This window comes from Oncorhynchus mykiss, chromosome 28 (genome assembly GCF_013265735.2).
Source record: "Oncorhynchus mykiss isolate Arlee chromosome 28, USDA_OmykA_1.1, whole genome shotgun sequence".
NCBI lineage: Eukaryota > Metazoa > Chordata > Actinopteri > Salmoniformes > Salmonidae > Oncorhynchus > Oncorhynchus mykiss.
In genome coordinates this window covers 27,233,750-27,256,224 of record NC_048592.1, presented here as the reverse complement: position 1 = coordinate 27,256,224, position 22,475 = coordinate 27,233,750, and the positions used below count along the sequence as shown (strand labels likewise).

Sequence of the window (22,475 nt, the reverse complement as noted above, 5' to 3'; positions counted from 1 at the left end):
AAAGAAAGAAAGAAAGAAAGAAAGAGAAAGAAAGAAAGAAAGAAAGAAAGAAAGAAAGAAAGAAAGAAAGAAAGAAAGAAAGAATGAAAGAAAGAAGACCGTGAGTGATAGAGGGTGAAAGTGTGAGGGTCAAAGCAGTACAGTGCCTTCAGAAAGTATTCATACCACTTGATGTATTCCACATTTTGCTGTGTTACAGCCTGAATTAAAAATGGATTTAAAATAAATCCATCACCCATCTACACACAATACCCAATAATGATGAAGTGAAAAGTATTCACACCACTGAGTCAATTACATGATAGAATCACCTTTGGCAGTGGTTACAGCTGTGAGTCTTTCTGGGTAAGTCTCTATAAGCTTTGCACACCTGGATTGTACAATACTTGCCAATTACTCTTGAACAAATTATTCAAGCTCTGTAAAATTGGTTGTTGATTATTGGTAGACAACCATTTTCAAGTCTTATCACATTTTTACACCTATTTAGGCTTCCCATAACAAACGGATTGAATACTTATTGACTCAAGACATTTCAGCTTTTCATTTTTTTTTATTCACTTGTAAAATAAAATCTAAAAACATAATTCCACTTTGACATTATGGGCTATTGTGTATAGGCCAGTGACAAGAAAAATCTATATTTTATCCATTTTAAATTCAGGCTGTAACACAACAACATGTGGAAAAAGTCAAGGGGTGTGAATACTTTATGAAGTCACTGTACATAATGAACATATTCTATTTTCTCCATGTTTGCTTGGGGTGTATTGCACTGCATGAAACAAAGGAAAGATATATTAGGATTGGTAGCCAATTACCTATTGTGCTCCAGACTCCACACTGTATTGATTTAAAGGCTAATACCCTATCTCTTAATACAATTGTCTGTCTCGTCTTACAATAAATGAGTGAAGTTGTGGAGTGGTTGAAATTATTTGATCCTTCTTATTACAAATCCACATCTTAAGAGTGGACATTTGGGGCATGTAAAAAGTAGGCATTTGTGGAAAGCCACCTAGTGATTCACATGAGTGATTTGTATTATGTTGATGTGTATTCTTATCAGGGACATGTTGTGTTGCATTGTAATACGTGGAGACTATTTGCTCTGGGGTAGTTGTAATGACATCATACATGATGAGTTAGTGCTAAGTAGAATATACATGAGGAGACCATGCTCTAGGCTAGTTGGTAGAATTCCATGCTAATGAGGAAAAGTATTGCATTCCATGCTAATGAGGAAAAGTATTGCATTTAATGAAATGTTTCTCAGGATAAACCAGTTTCCACTCAGTATCTGTCTCTCTGCACAAGGGCTGTGCATTTCTAATGCAAAGTCAGTGCTATGACACAAACCATTCAAAACCAAATCAGGAATTTCATGAAAAACTGCAGCATGCCTGTTTTCTTTGTGTGTGTGTGTGTGTGTGTGTGTTTGTGTATGTGTGTGTGTGTGAGAGAGAGGGTTTATGGAGAGAATATGAGGTTTTGTGGTGTGTGGAGGAGCAGTATGCTGGTGTGCATTAATGCTATTTTTGAGGGGTGGGTTGTGTGCGGGGGGATGGGCCAATGTAAGACTACTTATTTATGCTAAGTGTATGTTGGATGATGGTGTGTGTGTGCGTGTGTGCGTGTGTGTGTGTGTGCGTGCGTGCGTGTGTGTGTGCGTGCGTACGTGTGTGTGCGTGTGTGTGTGCGTGCGTGTGTGTGCGTGCGTTCGTGTGTGTGTGTTTGCGCAGGTGTGTGTGTGCGTTCTTCTGAGTGTGAATGTGTGTATCTGTGTGCAGTGATTAACGTTAAAGTCTGAAAAGCACTTGCCCATTTGGCAAGTCGGGGGTATTTCTTGGGTTGCCAGAAGATTATGATCACTTGCCAGAAAATCTAAACGAGCTGTTCTTTGTATTTTGGTTGTTATCAGAAGAAAGAAATTCTCAGCGCATGCTCGACATGCACGACTGCTAAATTGACTTGCCCCAGGCATAAGGGCAATATATAGTCTCAATCTCTGGTGTGTGTGTGTGTGTGTGTGTGTGTGTGTGTGTGTGTGTGTGTGTGTGTGTGAAAACTGATTAATGGATGTATGGAATAATGAGGATCCTATAGAATGTGTCTGGACAACTACCTGTGTGTGTTAATGCGTAGTGTGTGTGTGCATGCGCATTTACTTGTGTGTGTCGGCCCACCTAAGTAGGTGTGTGTGTGTGTGTGTGTGTGTGTGTGTGTGAGCCCACGTAAGTGTGTGTGTGTGTGTGTGTGTGTGTGTGCGCCCACGTAATTGTGTGTGTGTGTGTGTGTGTGTGGGAGCCCACGTAAGTGTGTGTGTGTGTGTGTGTGTGTGTGCGCCCACGTAAGTGTGTGTGTGTGTGTGTGTGTGTGTGTGCCCACGTAAGTGTGTGTGTGTGTGTGTGTGTGTGTGTGTGTGTGTGTATGTGTGTGTGTGTGTGTGTGTGTGTAACTCTAAACCCCGTAATATTAGTCTGCAGCCTCCTGCTTTGAATGCCAGTTCATATTCTAAAAGGTTAATGGAACAGAGAACTCATTGTGCGTTTTGTTCACTGGATGTGGGCATCGTATTGTTCCTTAACCAAATGTCAGGGTTTCTCCAAATGTTAATGATTTCAACTGTTTCTCATGCTTTGCTTGTGTGCAGGGTATTTGGCCAGTCAGTAGTTCATAGGACTCAATGCAGTGGTGTGAATGACTAAGTTTCTTATTTAAAGAGCTGTGATGACTCTTATTATTAAATATAACCAAGAGTAAATCCTCTCTGTTGTTGACTTAATTGCTGATGGATGTAACTAGAAGTAGCCTATAATCATCAATGTCTATAAACTGTTCCTGTACAGTAGTTTATATTTCTTGTTTGTGTTTTAACAAACTCAGAACGAATGAGTAATTCATTTATAAATCATCTGTCATAACCAATATACTCGATCAATTTACAGTTTTTCTCAGTCGATTTGGTGCATTTCTTAGATCAAAAGTGCAATTCTTGATTCTACTTGTACAAATTCAAAATCATCTAGTCACTTGTGCACATCATTAAAGCAATGTCTTATTCCTTTGAACAAATTGCAATTGATAATGTACAAGTGTCAGCTTTTTTCCACATTATCAATTGCTCATGTCATGTTGATCAAAATATAGTAGATGGTTCTCTGTTGAATAGTCTTACCCCTCAAAACATCTAGGCATTAGTTCCTTGCATAAGCCATTACATGCAAAATGATTGAACTATTTGTCATAAACTGTCAAGCATGTTTTTACACATTTCTATTAGACCTTTTGTACAAAAACGTGAATTGATGAATCGTGCAGGTGAAATTGACCCTCACTCATGAAGGAATGTAAAGTGTTAGTTCAACCAACAATCAACCAGTTGTCTAAATTGCTCAAAGGTGCATCTCATGAAGAATCAATTGGCAAGCATATATAGACAGACCACAACACAGAGTTGTAATTTTCCAATAATAGATGGACCAGGAAACAAACAGGGTCATCAGCCAAGAGGAGGAAGAAGAGGAGCAAGGATGCGTGGTGGAAGGCAAAACAGAGGAAGAGGCAGAAGAGGACATAGGTGCATATCTGATGACATAAGGGCCACTATTGTAGACCATGTTGTCAATCACGGCCTTACAATGGCTGAGGCGGGTCGAAGGGTGCAGCTGAATATTGGGAGATCAACCGTGTCCTCAATAGTTCAAACGTTTCGAAGAGAGAACAGGTCTGTCCACCAATGTACAGTGCACTGTTACTGTATATAAGCAGTATACTGTATACTTCCTACAATGCTTCATATTACAGTAGTCCACTTGTATTTCTCAGCATACATAAATATACTCTATGCAGATACATACTGCACCTTACATGCACCCACCTGTATGTTTTACAGTAAAATGTGTGTTCGTATAGTTTTTGTCTCTGTGAAAGTGTGCGATGCATCACTGCATTTTCCCCCACATAGGACTGCAAGATTACCGGTGTCAGAGGACGCCTTTTCCCACCTCAACAGGAGGAGGCTATTTACACCATGGTCCGAGCAAACAATGCCATGAGACTCAGGGAAATACAATGGACCATTATAGAAGACAACGATGTCTTTGAAAACATCCATACGGTTAGCATCTCAACCATCGACAGGGTGCTGCATAGAAACCAGATGAGTATGAAACAGCTGTACCGTGTACCATTCCAAAGGAATGAGGACAGAGTTAAGCAGCTACGGTACCAGTATGTACAGGTAAAACATATATCTATGTAACTACTTTACGGCAACATTTTTATAGTGATACATAGTACAGTAAGCATAGACTGCAAACATTTCCATTGCTGTGTAAGGAACATGCAATATATGTACATTTTATGTCACTCTTCCTTACCAAAACAAATTCAACTGTGTGTTCTGGGATATAGCGTACAATGGAGTTGGAATCAAGTGAACCCTCTCACAACTTTGTATACGTGGATGAGGCTGGCTTCAACCTGACCAAATGCAGAAGGCGGGGTCGGAATATCATTGGTCACAGAGCTACTGTGGATTTGCCAGGCCAACGGAGAGGAAATATCACCATGTGTGCTGCTATTTCGGAGCATGGTGTCCTAACCCATATCCCCCTTATAGGACCATACAACACCCAGCATCTACTCAACTTTTTAGAGACTCTCTACAGGGCTCTCATCCCTGATGATGAGAGGGGTCTGTTTAGAGAGGATTTGCCAAAGTATGTGGTCATTTGTGATAATGTGAGTTTCCATCGATCAAACATCATAAGGCAATGGTTTGTGACCCACCCGAGGATGCTCATAGAATTCCTCACACCTTATTCACCATTCCTTAACCCAATTGAGGAGTTATTTTCAGCATGGAGGTGGAAGGTGTACGATCGTCAGCCACACACACAGATGACCCTGCTGGCTGCAATGGATGCAGCATGTGAGGACATCACAGTAGACGCCTGCAGAGGATGGATAAGGCATTCCAAAAGATTCTTCCACGTTGCATTGGAAGGGAAAATATCTGGTGTGATGTGGATGAGAATATGTGGGCCGACAGACAGGAACGTCTGGATGTGTAGAGACAGCACAACAGTGCTGCGGGCAAAGTTGTGCCTTAGGGGTGGTTTCCTGTGTTTCTTTCTAATTTAGTTTTTTCCCTTTGTGCCCCTTGGGTTGTCCAGTCTCTTTCAATCAATAACCCACATACAGTAATATGTAAATCGTACTGTTGAAATGTATATATGCCATAGAAGTGCAGCCTCGTGCATTTTCAATACAGTAACTGTCATCCAATCTGTAGCCTAAGTTTACATCAGGTAATACTGTCAAAGTACACAGTTATATTGACAACATGCCTAAACATTTTGACGACCTTGTTCGTGAACAATGACTCAATGACTTATCATTCTGATGACACTGACATGATCATTGGCATGAATATTTACTTTTGAGAGATGTACTAAGGATTTTTAGTGACTGACTAGCTTTAGAAACATATCTATTGTATATTGCAGTTTGTACAAATTATTGCACATAAATTATGCACTTATTATTTTGCACATGTTAGGGATGATGTGAAAAATGCACTTATTATTTTGCACATGTTAGGGATGATGTGAAAAATGCACCAAAGCGACTGAGAAAAACTGTAACAAGATAGTGGACCCTAAAGTCAAATAAAGTGTAACCAATGCTTTTCAGTGTACCAGCCTTGATCAGGGTGCTAAACAGGGGAGCGAGACTTCCCACCCAATGCTTTTCAGTGTACCAGCCTTGATCAGGGTGCTAAACAGGGGAGCGAGACTTCCCACCCAATGCTTTTCAGTGTACCAGCCTTGATCAGGGTGCTAAACAGGGGAGCGAGACTTCCCACCCAATGCTTTTCAGTGTACCAGCCTTGATCAGGGTGCTGAACAGGGGAGCGAGACTTCCCACCCAATGCTTTTCAGTGTACCAGCCTTGATCAGGGTGCTGAACAGGGGAGCGAGACTTCCCACCCAATGCTTTTCAGTGTACCAGCCTTGATCAGGGTGCTAAACAGTGGAGCGAGACTTCCCACCCAAAAATGTGATGAAGCCAAAGCGTTTTGGAGGCTTGCTTTGTCATATTGTATTGAGATTAACAGTCATTGAATGAAAAGGTGCTGACAAGACATGAATCGGACAGCTGCTTTGAGCTGGCATTCCACATTGCCTCCACCACAGCAGCCACATCTAAATGCACAGAGGGCATTCACACTATACAGTACAGTGCCTCCACCACAGCAGCCACATCTAAATGCACAGAGGGCATTCACACAATACAGTACAGTGCCTCCACCACAGCAGCCACATCTAAATGCACAGAGGGCATTCACACTATACAGTACAGTGCCTCCACCACAGCAGCCACATCTAAATGCACAGAGGGCATTCACACTATACAGTACAGTGCCTTCACCACAGCAGCCACATCCGAATGCACAGAGGGCATTCACACTATACAGTACAGTGCCTCCACCACAGCAGCCACATCTAAATGCACAGAGGGCATTCACACTATACAGTACAGTGCCTCCACCACAGCAGCCACATCTAAATGCACAGAGGGCATTCACACTATACAGTACAGTGCCTTCACCACAGCAGCCACATCTAAATGCACAGAGGGCATTCACACTATACAGTACAGTGCCTTCGGAATGTATTCAGACGCCTTGACTTTATCCACATTTTGATAGGTTAAGGCCTTATTCTAAAATGGATTAAATAGTTTGGAGCAGGTTTTCATAAAGAACTCTCTGTACTTTGCTCCGTTCATCTTTGCCTCGATCCTGACTAGTCTCCCAGTCCCTGCCGCTGAAAATCACCCCCACAGCATGATGCTGCCACCACCGTGCTTCACCGTAGGGACTGTGCCAGGTTTCCTCCAGACGTGATGCTTGGCATTCCAGCCAAAGAGTTTGGTTTCATCAGACCAGAGAATGTTTTTTCTCATGGTCTGAGAGCCTTTGGGTGCCTTTCGGCAAACTCCAAGCGGGCTGTCATGTGCCTTTTACTGGGGATTGGCTTCGGTCTGGCCACTCTACCATAAAGGCCTGATTGGTGGAGTGCTGCAGAGATGGTTGTCCTTTTGGAAGGTTCTCCACAGAACTCTAGAGCTCTGTCAGAGTGACCATCGGCCCCTCTCCCCCGATTGCTAAGTTTGGCCGGGTAGCCAACTCTAGGAAGAGTCTTGGTGGTTCCAAACTTCTTCCATTTAAGAATGATGGAGGCCACTATGTTCTTGGGGACCTTCAATGCTGCAGAAATGTTTTGGTACCCTTCCCCAAATCTGTGCCTCGACACAATCCTGTCTCGGAGCACTACAGACAATTCCTTCGACCTCATGGCTTGGTGTTTGCTCTTACATGCACTGTCAACTGTGGGACCTTATATAGACAGGTGTGTGCCTTTCCAAATCATGTCCAATCAATTGAATTTACCACAGGTGGACTCTAATCAAGTTGTAGAAACATCTCAAGGATGATCAATGGAAACAGTATGCATTTGAGCTCAATTTCGAGTCTCATAGCAAAGGGTTTGAATTCTTATGTAAATAAGGCATTTCTGTTTTTTTATTTAAAAAAATATATAAATTAACATAAAATATGCTTTGTCATTATGGGGTGTTGTGTGTAGATTGATGAGGATTTTTTACTTTTAGAATAAAGCTGTAATGTGTTGAAATGTGAATAGTAAAAGTCAATACTTGGAAGTGAATACTTTCCGAGGGCACTGTACCACAGATACAGGAACCTGACATCTGATTCCAGTCATATTTATGTCCTTTTTATCACTATGATGTCACTAAAATTCAACTCCTGTTTTTTGTATCACTTCAGTGCATTTTTCACAGATATGTGGTACATTTTCACAGATATGTGGTACATTTTCACAGGTATGTGGTACATTTTCACAGGTATGTGGTACATTTTCACAGATATGTGGTACATTTTCACAGGTATGTGGTACATTTTCACAGGTATGTGGTACATTTTCACAGGTATGTGGTACATTTTCACAGGTATGTGGTACATTTTCACAGGTATGTGGTACATTTTCACAGATATGTGGTACATTTTCACAGGTATGTGGTACATTTTCACAGGTATGTGGCACATTTTCACAGGTATGTGGTACATTTTCACAGGTATGTGGTACATTTTCACAGGTATGTGGCACATTTTCACAACTCTTAGTACAAAACTCAAAAGAGATAATAAAAAAAAGCAGTTGTTTCCAAACTCGATACCCGTTTTCATTTAACTAAGTACACCACACAAAATCATACAGTCCCTCAATATTAATCTGTGTTTCATCTAGAAATAAATGTTCCACATTGCAATACATATTCATATAAAGTAATTGCCTTTCACAATGCAATACTCACATTACTTTAGATATTATTCTCTTTATTTTGTTAAAATACATTTGACTATTGCTTAATCTGACTGCTGTTAATTGATGATCATGTAAACGTTTGGTAAACCTATAGATGTAACATGTCAACTGGTTTGTCTACTACAGGTTTGGACCTATGTAATGATGTCTGTAAAGCAGAAACATAAAAAGTGTGATACTGTATGTAGTCGAGGCACTACTATGATGACGATCGAATATTGACAAGATGAGAGATGTACTGTATGTAACAAATCAAATTGGGTGCGTACACAGATTAGCAGATGTTACCATGACTCAAGTAAAAGTGAAAATCACAGAGTAAAATACTACTTGAGTAAAAGTCTAAAAATATTTGGTTTTAAATATACTTACTTAGTATCAAAAGTTAATGGAAAGGCTCAAATGTACTCAACAGTAAAAGTAAAAGTTCCTTATATTAAGCAAACCAGACGGCACAATTGTCTTTTTTTTTGTATGTTATTGACAGATAGCCAGTGGCACACTCCAACACTCAGACAGTAATTTACAAACAAAGAATTTGTGTTTAGTGAGTCCGCCAGATCAGAGGCAGTAGGGATGACCAGGGATGTTCTCTGTTTAGTGAGTCCGCCAGATCAGAGGCAGTAGGGATGACCAGGGATGTTCTCTTGATACGTGTGAATTGGACCATTTTACGGTCAAAATGTAACAAGTACTTTTCGGTGTCAGGGAAAATGTTTGGAGTAAAAAGTACATTATTTTCTTTAGGAATGTAGTGAAGTAAAAGTTGGCAAAAATATAAAATATAAATAGCAAAGTAAAGTACAGATACCCCCAAAAAACAACTTAAGTAGTACTTTAAAGTATTTTTACTGAAGTACTTTACACTACTGGATGTTACAGCAGGTGCAACGAAATGCTTGTGTTTCTAGCAGTGCAGTAATACAATATCAAATCAAATCAAATCAAATGTATTTGTCACATACACATGGTTAGCAGATGTTAATGCGAGTGTAGCGAAATGCTTGTGCTTCTAGTTTCGACAATGCAGTAATAACCAATATCAATACAATACCAATACGCAAATAATCCATAAAGTCCAAAACAAGAAAAATGCATCCCCTATACAGTAAACATGTATCCAAAATGAAGTTGCTGGGGTCTTATTGATGGCAGGAGGGTATTACAATACTATAATATCGTAATAGATGCCATTACGCAGCAGACACTTTTATGTGACGACAGTCCACACCTCTTGGTATGTGTCCCCAGTGGGAATCAAAGCAACACCTCTGGTATTGCTAGTGCCATGCTCTTATGAACCGAGCCAAGTACAGGACTACTATAATGCATAAGTACAATACAATACTGTAAAATACAATACACTATTACAATAAAGGTGAAAGATGTATTATTCCCATCCCCGTGAGCGTACCATCCTCCTTCAAGCCATGCAATGATTTAAATTCAGACCTATGCCAGGTTTGGATTCGCCATGCCAACAGCCTTTCTCCCCAGGTGCATGAACAATGGGAATATTTACTGTGATTTTGATGAGAACCGATAGCCAAATGCTCAAGACAGGCTTGATGCAAACTAGTGCCTGCTAAACATGATGTTTCATTCAAAAAAATTGTAGTACCGCGTAGCTCAGTTGATAGAACATGGCACTTGCAACACCGGGGTAGTGGGTTTGATTCCCACGGGGGACCAGTATGAAAAATGTATACCCTCACTACTGAAAGTTGCTCTGGATAAGAGCGTTTGCTAAAATATAAGATTATTACATTGTGAAAGATGTCTTCAATGATCACACATGGCATACTGTAGATATCATGGACATTTTATGTTCAGTCAATTTTAATGTCCTAATGTGAAAACAGTGCAATGTACTGTAATTTACAGTACTGTAGCATACTACATTCAAAGGCCAATGTTGAAACACGTATTTAAACAATTTTGTGATTGGATTAACTGGTTGTTAAAATAACTAAATTCAGGAAGATATTACAATATGTTGTGTTTTGGGGATTAAACCAATGTTCTCATCATATTTCACAGTAAACTCATGTTTTGGATCAATGGTTATGTGGTGAAAGATGTCTACTAACAAAATGAATGCACAGTGAAAGGTCTTGAATGTAAAACTGGCTGTGTTACAAGTGGTACCAGTTTGGAGTTTTGTAAAATTCACCACCAAAGTGATGATTTAAAAAAAAAAGTATGTCAGTCCTGTGTTGTGTAGTAATGCTGTTGGAAATGTTAGAAGATCCTATCTGACAGTCATTGACCAATATCATAATCTTTATCTATCTACTCATATGTCACTCAGTGGTCCCTCTGCCTCGACCACTACCTAAGTGTTTTATGTAGTATGAATTTGTATCTTCAGATGAGTATAATGACCTAAATGACCTAAATGGGGCAATTACACAGCACAATATATAAACCAATGCATTATGGGTAAGATCTAAGAGGAAGTCTACACTAAGGAGTTAAGCTGGTGCTTACTGTACAAAGGTCATTTGGACCTATCCGCCTCTTTATATAATCTTTACAATGAGCAGAAGACAGATCTATCTTATTACTTTTCTCTCTTTCTCACACAATTTCTCTCTCTCTGTCTCTCTCTCTCTGGCTCTGTCTCTCGCTCTTTTTCTGTTTCTTTAAAGCCTGTATATACACTGAGTATACCAAACATCAGGAACACCTTCCTAATACTGAGTTACACCCCCTTTGCCCTTAGAACAGCCTCAATTCGTCGGGGCATGGACTCTACAAGGTGTCAAAAACGTTCCACAGGGATGCTGGCCCATGTTGACTCTAACGCTTCCCACAGTTGTTTCAAGTTGGCTGGATGTCCTTTGTCAACCTGACTCAAGAATCTACATCCTGTCTTAGTACAACATGTTTCTGGCTTTTTAAAATGGACCACAACAGAGGTCTTATCTTTGGAAAATCCCACCAAGGGAGAGCAAGAGGAGAGAAGAAGAGCATTTTGGATTTTACAGTAGAATGTCGACTTGACAGCTGAATGACAATGAACCACCCTGGTCATGTCTCGCCTCTGACACCGCCTGGTATAGAGGTCCTGTATGGCATGGAGCTCGGCCCCAGGGATGTACATTACCCTCTGTAGCGTCTTGCAGTCAGATGCCAAGCAGTTGCCATACCAAGCAGTGTTGCAGCCAATGGTGCAGCTGTAGAACCTTTGAGGATCTTAGGGCCCATGACAAATCTTTTCAATCTCCTGAGGGGGAAGAGGTGTTGTCATCCATTTTCACGACTTTGTTAGTGTGTTTGGTACATTATAAGTCCTTAGTGATGTGGACACAGAGGAACTTGAAGCTCTCGACCCGCTCCTGTACAGCCTGATTGATGTGAATGGAGGCGTGCTCAGCCCTCCGTTTCCTGTAGTCCATGATCAGCTCCAACACTTAATGAGGGTGTTGGAGGTGTGCGTGGTCACGCAGTTGTAGGTGAACTGGGAGTACAGGGGGGAACTTTAGTGATTTGGGACATCAGTGACTTTGCTACAAGTCATTTTAGCTCTGTAAGTCATGCAAGTCAGCTACAGTAGGTTTTGTATGAGTGAGAAAGATAACAGGCCTATTCCTGTTTTTTGTGCAAGTTTTTTTTTACAAAAAAAGACAAAAAATAAACAATATTGGAGCCTCCCGAGTGGCGCAGCGGTCTACGGCACTGCATCGCAGTGTTTGAGGCATCACTACAGACCTGGGTTTGATCCCAGGCTGTGTCGCAGCCAAACGCGACTGGGAAACTCATGAGGCGGCTCGCAATTGGCCCAGCGTCATCTGGGTTAGGGGAGAGTTTGGCCTGCTGGGATGTCCTTGTCCCATCGTGCACTTGCGACTCCTTGTGGCGGGCTGGGCGCATGCACGCTGACTTCGGTCGCCAGTTGTATGGTGTTTCCTCCGACTCATTGGTGCGGCTGGCTTCTGGGTTAAGCAAGAAGTGTGTCAAGAAGCAGTGCGGCCTGGCAGGGTTGTGCTTCAGAGGTCGCATGGCTCTCGACCTTCGCCTCTCCCGAGTCAGTACCGGAGTTGCAGTGATGTGACACGACTGTAACAACCAATTGGATATCACGAAAAAGGGGTAAAAAGTAAACAAGATCACATTTTTTAATGTAACTGAAGGTTTTTCTGTAAACACCATGTTCAGCTGACTGCAACAGCCACATACTATTCTCCCCTTGAAACCAACTGAAAGTCACTTTTTGAAAACAGAATGGGAAAAAAGGCACAAAAAAAGCTGTACCTTGCTCTCTATAGTCATCTGTTTTTAGATATGTCACCCTCATCATGATAGGACCTTCCGTCGAAGAGGTATTGAGGAGCAAACCAATAGCCTATCCAAACTGAAAACAAATTTACTGCGGCATGCAACCGACGCAGGCGCTGCATTCCCCATTGCGCCCCCTAGGTGGAGCACGTCGCCATAGCCGCACTCTTGCCCCTGCCCCGTCTGTAAAGTCCTTTGTATGAATCACAAGTGAACAGGCAATCCTACCATGCCCCATTCGCTTGCAGATGACGGTAGCCGCTGGATAGAAACAACTACTGTCGCTGCAAATGCATCTGTCAGAAAGAGAAAGACGCGCAATAACTTCTTCAACAATAGAGTGATAGCTTACATATTTTGAAAGTTACAACATTTTAACTGCGTTTACCCGTTTACCAAGTCCGTCGTTCATAGTGCGTTGATAATATAAGTTTTTCTTTCTCCTGAAAAACCGCGAACGCATGTGAGAGCATAATAGTTTGCCATTTTTAGATTCAAACCCTACACTTTTTCCGACTTCGTCCATCAGTCTTTATAGAGCCTTCAACTTTTGAGGAATCGAAAGTAGAAGCCTGAGTGGAAAAGCTTGTGTGGAGATTGATGTTTTACTGAAATGGACGTGAGAGTATATCCACCTCCACCACAGTCTTTATCAGCAACAGATTCTTCCCGATTGGGACCCTTGCAGTATACCGATTCCCCGTACTGCAATAAGGTGAGTCGCATCTGGACAAGGTTATAGAAACCTAGGTTATTGGTTTCATTGTTCACAATGTTATGGAGATGCGTAAAAACGCTGTTCAGAAAGTGAACACTGTTTATAGCCGTTACGCATTGCCCTGAAATAAAACTACTTTCTGTCCATTCATTTGAAAGCAGTGATAACAGTAACAAACACTCGTGCACAACATGTATAGTTATTTAATGTCATATGTTATATCAAAAAAATGATTTCTTGTTTTATCCTTTGTCAGTACGTATAAACTGGTGATGAACGCAGCGCATCACTGTCAGTGAAGTTGCTTTCAAAGTGCTCAACTTAGTTTTTATCTCAGTTGATGACAACATGGGCTGTTGTTTCTATGTGATTGCATCACTTACAGGGTTTAGGATATAATAACCATTACAAAAATGCCTTATGTTCAATGCAATCCTATACCTCTGGTTATATGAAGTAGCTGTGCCTCTATTACGCACTGTAACTGAACCCTCGTCTTGTTTATACACATCATCTCACTATAATAAAACCTTTGTTATTTACAGTCTGCTTTCAAACACACAGTTTAAATTGACTTTCACATTAAGATTGTCTGAAGAAGGCCTGTCCTGCATAATAATACTATTCTGTGTGTGTGTGTGTGTGTGTGGGGGGGGGGGGGGGGGGGGGGGTGTGTGTATATGTCTGTGTGTGTATATATGTGTGTGTGTGTGTGTGTGTTTGTGCGTGCGCGCGTGTGTGTGTGCGTGTGTGTGTGCGCGCGCGTGTGTGTGTGTATGTGTGTGTGTGTGTATATGTCTGTGTGTGTGTGTGTGTGTGTATATGTCTGTGTGTGTGTATATGTGTGTGTGTGTGTGTGTGTGTGTGTGTGTGCGTGCGCGCGTGTGTGTGCGCGTGTGTGTGCGCGCGCGCGTGTGTGTGTGTGTGTGTATGTGTGTGTGTGTGTGTGTGTGTGTGTGTGTGTGTGTGTGCGCGTGTGTGTGTGTGTGTGAGGGAGAGAGAGCGAAAGAGAGAGACCGTATGGGGGTAGGGATGTTGAAGGGAGGGAGGGTTAGAGCAGAGTGGGGGTTGTACTATTTCTCCTATGCCTTTTGATTCACTGCTCTGTCTTTTTTATAGAAGATCTCATAAGTATCTGCAATGAAAATGTAAGAGAGGGAGATAAAGAGAGAAAGAGAGATGGAGGAAGTCCTATAGATATAATCCGAAATATTGAATTGTACTGGTGGAGAAAGTCCATGTAGTGTAAACACTATCCAAGATTTTCCATTTTAGCATTCAGAGTAATGAAATGGGGGGTAGGGAGGTTCATAGAGGTAGAGAGAGAGAGAGAGAGAGAGAGAGAGGGGGGGGGGGGGGGTGGAGGGAGAGAGAGGGAGAGAGAGAGAGAGAGGAAAGTGAGAGAATCAGAGGGAATGAGAGAGAGGGTGTGGTAGAGAGAGGGAGAGAGTGAGGGTGTAGAGCAAGAGAAATACAGACAGAGGGAATGAAAGAGAGTGAGATATAAATCTGTGTGGTAGAGAGAGAGAGAGAGAGAGAGGAGGGGGGGGGGGGGTGAAAGAGAGATGTGATTGTGAGAGGGGAGTGAGGTATGTCCAGTGCAAACAGACAGAGATGGCCTGTGTGCTGCTGTTTGAGGTATCTGTATGTGTGAATACCCAGAGATAGAGGCAGTCCTATACTGACTGCACTGTTATCTGCAACAATTAATCTAATACTTCAAATATGTCTGTCTGGGGATCACTGTTGTGACTGCTGCTATGTCTAAGCAGAGGTTTTATTCACCTCTAGTTTAATTCAGAATCGTGGTTTGATTCAGGCCCATTTCTCTTGACAGTAGATTGGCTGTTTGATTAGCTATTCTGTCCGACTCCCTCGTCTAAAATATTATTCATGAACATCAGTTCACGATCACTTGCCATTTAGTTGATGCAAAGTAATTTAGGAAAGAGAGAGTGGTCCATAATTTGATGTCTTGTTATGATTATGATACTGTAATGTAATAACATCATCAAATCGTAGTTGCTATGGGAGATGGGGTTGTTTGCTCTTATTTTCTAGAATTGCAGAAAGACTGAATGACACTTCAGAGCTTTTATTGACTGGGTAACTTTCGTTTTTGTGACAGTTTTCATTGATTCCGAGATGGTTGAAGAAATATGGCTTCATGTAACACTCTACAACATGCCCTGGGTGCAGCCATTTTGCTTCCTGGTTCTCATCTAAGATGATAAATCTGATATGTCAGTTCTGCATTCTTGTCATGGATTTTACTCAGTTGTACTGACACTGTGGTGTCTTTGTGTGTTTGTGTGCATGTGTGTGTCATCGTTCTGTATGAGTGTGAGTGTTTGTATCATTGCTCTGTGTGTGTGCATGTGTGTCATCTCTCTACATGTGTGTCTGTGCGTTTGTCTTAGCCTGAGGCATTTTAAATTAAGTCCAAATTACTGAGCTCTTTGGTGGTCCTGGAACTCTGAGGGGCTCTGGGAAGTCGACCCCGACATTAATACTCTGTCCTTTGTGTTTACTAACCAAGCACACACAGCGCCACAGACCTGGGTTCAAATACTATTTGATATCTTTGAGCGTTTACTCTAGCTTTCTAGGAGTGCCAGAAGAGCAGTGTTTACAGTTTTGGGACTATTCTATTGGTCCATTAAGCCAGGCAAGTTCAGTCGAGCAGCAGATAAAGTATTTGACATGATTTCAAATTGTATTTGAACCCAGGTCTGCACAGCACAGGCCTAGGACAGGCAGGGAGCACAAAAGCACAGCAGTTAGGCTCATTGTCAGCCTCATCCACAGAGAGCTGGCTCACGTTTTGAATATTATCTGCATCTATATTTACATTTCTGGTCCATTTATGGCATTGACATTTCTCATCCTACCTACAGAGAGAATGTTGAGCTCCTAGTAGCTGTCAAGCATAGTAATCTTTGTAAGGCAACTTACTGATGTAGGACAATAGTTCCAGACCTCCTTGTTTAACTTGCTATGAAAAAGTATTTCTACTTTTTTTGTTTTTTTTTGCATATTTTTGACAATGATCCAAAACACACAATCAAGTCTACATGAAAATGGTTAAAAAGCAACACATTTAAAGTTTTAGATTGGCCTAGTCAAAGTCCAGACCTAATCCCAATTGAGATGTTGTGGCAGGACTTGAAACGAACAGTTCATGCTTGAAAACCCACAAATGTTGCTGAGTTAAAGCAGTTCTGCATGGAGGAGTGGTCCAAAATTCCTCCACAGCGACGCGAGAGACTGATCAACAACTACAGGAAGCATTTGGTTGCAGTCATTGCAGCTGAAGGTGCCACAACAACCAGTTATTGAGTGTAAGGGTGCAATTACTTTTTCACACGGGGGAACTGGGTGTTGCATAACTTTGTTAATTAAATAAATAAAATAAGTATCCATTTTTTTGTTATTTGTAAACTCAGGTATGTAATATTAGGTTTTGGTTGAAGATCTTCAGTAACAAAAATATCAGGAAGAGGATATTTTCTTTCACGGCAATGTACATCGCTTTGGCAGCAGTAGTCTCTGATTCAATTCAGTTATACTACAGTAACATTCCAGGGTTTGTCCTGACTCAAAAAATGGCTTAGGTGGTGCCTCAGTTTCCTATGCAGGAGAAACCTTACATTCCATTTACACTTACCTGGAGGCAATGCCTAAGTTGTGTGTACTGCACTGTTCTAAATGTGTTGAGAGGAAGATGAATGTAAACCCGACTACATACCTAGATATCAATCTGGTTTGTTCTTTTCACTACTTCAAAGCAATGCTGTAAATCTGCCAATCACAGAATCCAGATTCCAACTAAGATATATTTACTGTACAACATGGACACATTCACAAGATAACCCTGTCGTCTTTTGTGAACAGTAAATTGCTGTATGAATGTTACTTTGTGATTCATAAGCATGTTATAAAGCTTCAGAAGCCTATTATAAACATTTTTTAAGGCTTCATAAGCTGTGACATTACACTGAGGGATATCTACCTGGTTATGGCTAGAGTCAACAGCTTCTGTCAACAACAAACTCAAGTGTGTGGATCAACAGACTATAGACTGATTCTAATCCACACATTGTGGAAATGTACCTTTGTCTTTAGGCAATGACATTGACAGAGATTAGAAACATCAACAACATTTCATACGTCAGAATGCTTGACTACTGACTCCAACTGTAGATGTAGACCAGTTAGTCTGCTTAATGTTGGAAGGGATTGAATGATCTTCACCAACCCGTAAATTAAAAACTCTGCCCAGGGATGCACAGTGGTTTTAAAGGAGGCATTGTAGGCACACATGTAAAGTAAGACAGCAGTTGTCTTTGAGGGAATCCTCCTCAGTCCCAGGGCCAGATTCATGAAGCATATCAGGGTAGAAGTGCTGATCTAGGATCAGTGTTGCATTTTAGATCATAATGAATGAGATTATATGGACTGGGGGAACCTGATCCTAGATCAGCACTCTTACTTTGAGACGCCTCATGAACACGGGTCATGGAGTAGCCAATCCCTCTCGGTTGATACATTCTCCTTCCAGAGAGACATCAGGGACTGTGACATACTCTGTTTCACGGTATCATGGCTCTCTCCGGATATACTGTCCCTGTCCATACAGCCAGCTGGGTTCTCAGTACATCGCGCAAACAGGAATAAAGAACTCTCCGGGAAGAAGAAAGGCGGGGTTATGTTTCATGATTAACTACTCATGGTGTGAGATAACGTACAGAAACTCAAGTCCTTTTGTTCACCCAACCTAGAATATCTCACAATCAAATGCAGACTGTATTACCTCCCAAGATAATTATCTTCGGTTATAGTCACAGCCGTGTATATTCCTCCTCAAGCCGATAACCTCAAGGAGCTACACTGGACTTTGTGCAAACTGGAAACCACATATCCTGAGGCCGCATTTATTATAGCTGGGGATTTTAACAAAGCAAATTTGAGGAAAACGCCACCGAAGTTCTATCAACACATTGACTATAGTACTCACACTGCTAAAACACTTGATCACTGCTACTCCCCCTTCCGGGATGCCTACAAGGCTCTCCACAGCCCTCCCTCAGGGCAAATCAGTTCACAACTCCATTTTGCTCCTCCCTTCCTGTAGGTAGAAACTCAAACAGGAAGTATTCGTGCTAAGGTCTATGCAACACTGGTCTGACCAATCGGAATCCATGCTTCAAGATTGTTTTGATGTATACACGGACACAGTGACTGAGTTCATCAGGAAATGCATAAGCGATGTTGTTCCCACTGTGACTATTAAAACCTACCCAAACCAGAAACCTTGGCTAGACGGCAGCATTCGCTGCGAACCCCCGTATTTAACCATGGCAAGGTGACTGGGAATATGATCGAATACAAACAGTGTAGTTATCAAACAGGCATAACGTCAGTACAGAGACAAAGTGGAGTTGCAATTCAACGGCTCAGACACGAGACGTATGTGGCAGGGTCTACAGACTATCACGGATTACAAAGGGGAAAGGTAACTGACCTCAATGACTATCGCCCCGTAGCACTCACTTCTGTCATCATGAAGTGCTTTGAGAGGCTAGTTAAGGATCATATCACCTCCACCTTACCTGACTCCCTCGACCCACTTCAGTTTGCATACCACCCCAACAGATCCACAGACGATGCAATCACCATCACACTGCACACTGCTCTATCCTATTTGAACAAAGATGAATACCTATGTATGAATGCTGTTCATTGACTATAGCTCAGCCTTCAAAATAGTACCCTCCAAGCTCATCATTAAGCTTGGGGCCCTGGGTCTAAACCCCGGCCTGTGCATCTGGGTCCTGGACTTCCTGACGGGCTGCCCCCCAGGTGGTGAAGGTAGGAAACAACACCTCCACTTCACTGATCCACAAGGATGCGTGCTCAGCCCCCTCCTGTACTGCCTGTTCACCCATGACTGTGTGGCCACGCACGCCTCCAACTCAATCACCACGTTTTCAGATGACACAACAGTAGTAGACAGCCTACAGGGAGGAGGTGATGGCCCAGCCAGAGTGGTGTCAGGAAAATAACCTCTCCCTCAACATCAACAAAACAAAGGAGCTGATCGTGGACTTCAGAAAACAGCAGAGGGAGCACGCCCCTATCCACATCGACAGGACTGCAGTGGAGAAGGTGGAATGCTTCAAGTTCCTCGGCGATCACATCACTGACAATCTTAAATGGTCCACCCACACAGACAATGTGGTGAAGAAAGCGCAACAGCTCCTCTTCAACCTCAGGAGGCTTAATAAATGTGGCTTGGCCCCTAAGACTCTCCAAAATGTTTACAGACGCACAATTGAGAGCATGCTGTCAGGCTGTATCACCGCCTGGTACGGCAACCTCACCACTGCAACCGCAGAGGGTGGTGCGGTCTGCCCAATGCATTACCGGGGGCACACTGCCTGCCCTCCAGGACACCTACAGCACCCGATGTCACAGGAAGGCCAAAAAGATCATCAACGACATCAACTACCTGAGCCACGGCCTGTTCACCCCGCTACCATTCAGAAGGCGAGGTCAGTACTGGTGTATCAAAGCTGGGACCGAGAGACTGAAAAACAGCTTCTATCTCAAGGTCATCAGGCTGTTAAATAGCCATCACTAGCCGGCTACCACCCGGTTACTCAAACCTGCACCTTGGAGGCTTCTGCCCTATATACATAGACATTGAATCACTGGCCAATTTAATAATGGAACTCTCGTCACTTTAATAATGTTCACATACTGCTTTACTCACCTCAGATGCAAAGTTGAAGTCGGAAGTTTACGTACACTTAGGTTGGAGTCATTAAAAATGTCTTGCTAACAAACTGTAGTTTTAGCAAGTTGGTTAGGACATCTATTTTGTGCATGACACAAGTCATTTTTCCAACAATTGTTTACAGACAGATTATTTCAGTTATAATTTACTGTATCACAATTCCGGTGGGTCAGAAGTTTACATACACTAAGTTGACTGTGCCTTTAAACTGCTTGGAAAAATCCAGAAAATTATGTCATGGCTTTAGAAGCTTCTGATAGGCTAATTTACATAATTTGAGTCAATTGGAGGTGTACCTGTGGATGTATTTCAAGGCCTACCTTCAAACTCAGTGCCTCCTTGCTTGACATCATGGGATAATCCAAAGAAATCAGCCAAGACCTCAGAAAAATAATTATAGACCTCCACAAGTCTGGGTCATCCTTGGGAGCAATTTCCAAATGCCTGAAGGTACCACATTCATCTGTACAAACAATAGTACGCAAGTATAAACACCATGGGACCACGCAGCCGTCATACCGCTCAGGAAGGACACACGTTCTGTCTCCTAGAGATTAACCTACTTTGGTGTGAAAAGTGCAAGTCAATCCCAGAACAACAGCAAAGGACCTTGTGAAGAGGCTGGAGGAAACAGGTACAAAAGTATCTATATCCACAGTAAAACGAGTCCTACATCGACATAACCTGAAAGGCCGCTCAGCAAGGAAGAAGCCACTGCTCCAAAACCGCCATAAAAAAGCCAGACTACGGTTTGCAACTGCACATGGGGACAAAGATTGCACTTTTTTGGGAATTGACCTCTGGTCTGATGAAACAAAAATAGAACTGTTTTGGCCATAATGACCATCGTTATGTTTGGAGGAAAAGGGAAGCATGGGGGTGGCAGCATCATGTTGTGGGGGTGCTTTGCTGCAGCAGGGACTGGTGCACTTCCCAAAATAGATGGCATCATGAGGATGGAAAATCATGTGGATATATTGAAGCAACATCCCAAGACATCAGTCAGGAATTTAAAGCTTGGTCGCAAATGAGTCTTCCAAATGGACAATGACCCCAAGCATACTTCCAAAGTAGGGGCAAAATGGCGTAAGGACAACAAAGTCAAGGTATTGGAGTGGCCATCACAAAGCCTTGACCTCAATCCTAACTGAAAAAACTGAACTGAAAAAGCGTGCGCGAGCAAGGAGGCCTACAAACCTAACTCAGTTACACCAGTTCTGTCAGGAGGAATGGGCCAAAATTCACCCAACTTATTGTGGGAAGCTTGTGGAAGGCTACCTGAAACATTTGACCCAAGTCAAACAATTTAAAGGCAATGCTACCAAATACGAATTGAGTGTATGTAATCTTCTGACCCACTGGGAATGTGATGAAAGAAATAAAAGCTGAAATAAATCATTCTCTCTACTATTATTTTGACATTTCACATTCTTAAAATAAAGTGGTGATCCTAACTGACCTACGACAGGGAATCTTTACAAGGATTAAACGTCAGGAATTGAAAAACAGAGTTTAAATGTATTTGGCTGAGGTGTATGTAAACTTCTGACTTCAACTGTACTGTATATACTGTATTCTATTCTACTGTGTTTTAATCAATGCCACTCTGACATTGCTCGTCCTCATATTGATACATTTCTTAATTCCATTATTTTACTTTAGATTTGTGTGTTGTTAGATACTACTACACTGTTGGAGCTAGGAACAAAATACATTTGTATACACCCACAATAACATCTGCTAAATATATGTATGTGACCAATTTGATTTGATTCGATATGTGCAGGGTTTATGCAAGTAACATGTGTTGTATGTTAAAGTCTTTAGTCACACCCTCTAAATCAAACCTGGGTTGTATAGCTCCACATACGTAATCAACATGCATGTTGTGTTGGTTGCTAAGCACTGTAAGTGTAAGTGCAATGCTCTCACTTAACCTACACTGGGTGCTATGCATACTATTCACACTTAAGCAATGGTACAGAATCCACACATGACAAGTAGCCCACTATGGCTGCTCCTTCTGCTTAGATGCTTTTCCTGTCTACTAACATCATGAGTAATGCTTGGTATCAGGTCAACTCTGACACATAATTACTTCACGTTACTTTCCTGAATGTAGTATGCTTCGAAAGTGTTTATTTATGTATTACCATTCAATCTATAGGATATACTAGAATAGAATATAAAATGACCCTGGTTACACAAGTCTTGTGCCTGGTTATATAGTATTATATAGTCTTCTTCTCTCTCGCAA

At 41.9% G+C, this 22,475-nt stretch overlaps 1 protein-coding gene across 1 annotated transcript in view; it reads left to right on the top strand.

Moving 5' to 3' along the window:
* Positions 1–12,918: 12,918 nt before the first annotated feature.
* The window catches only part of tox (thymocyte selection-associated high mobility group box), a 101,763-nt gene continuing 92,206 nt past the window's right edge, over positions 12,919–22,475 (top strand). The window contains exon 1 of the mRNA XM_036966420.1: positions 12,919–13,416. Coding sequence (XP_036822315.1) covers positions 13,315–13,416 — 102 coding nt within the window. The 5' untranslated portion in view covers positions 12,919–13,314. The remainder of the gene's footprint in view (positions 13,417–22,475) is intronic.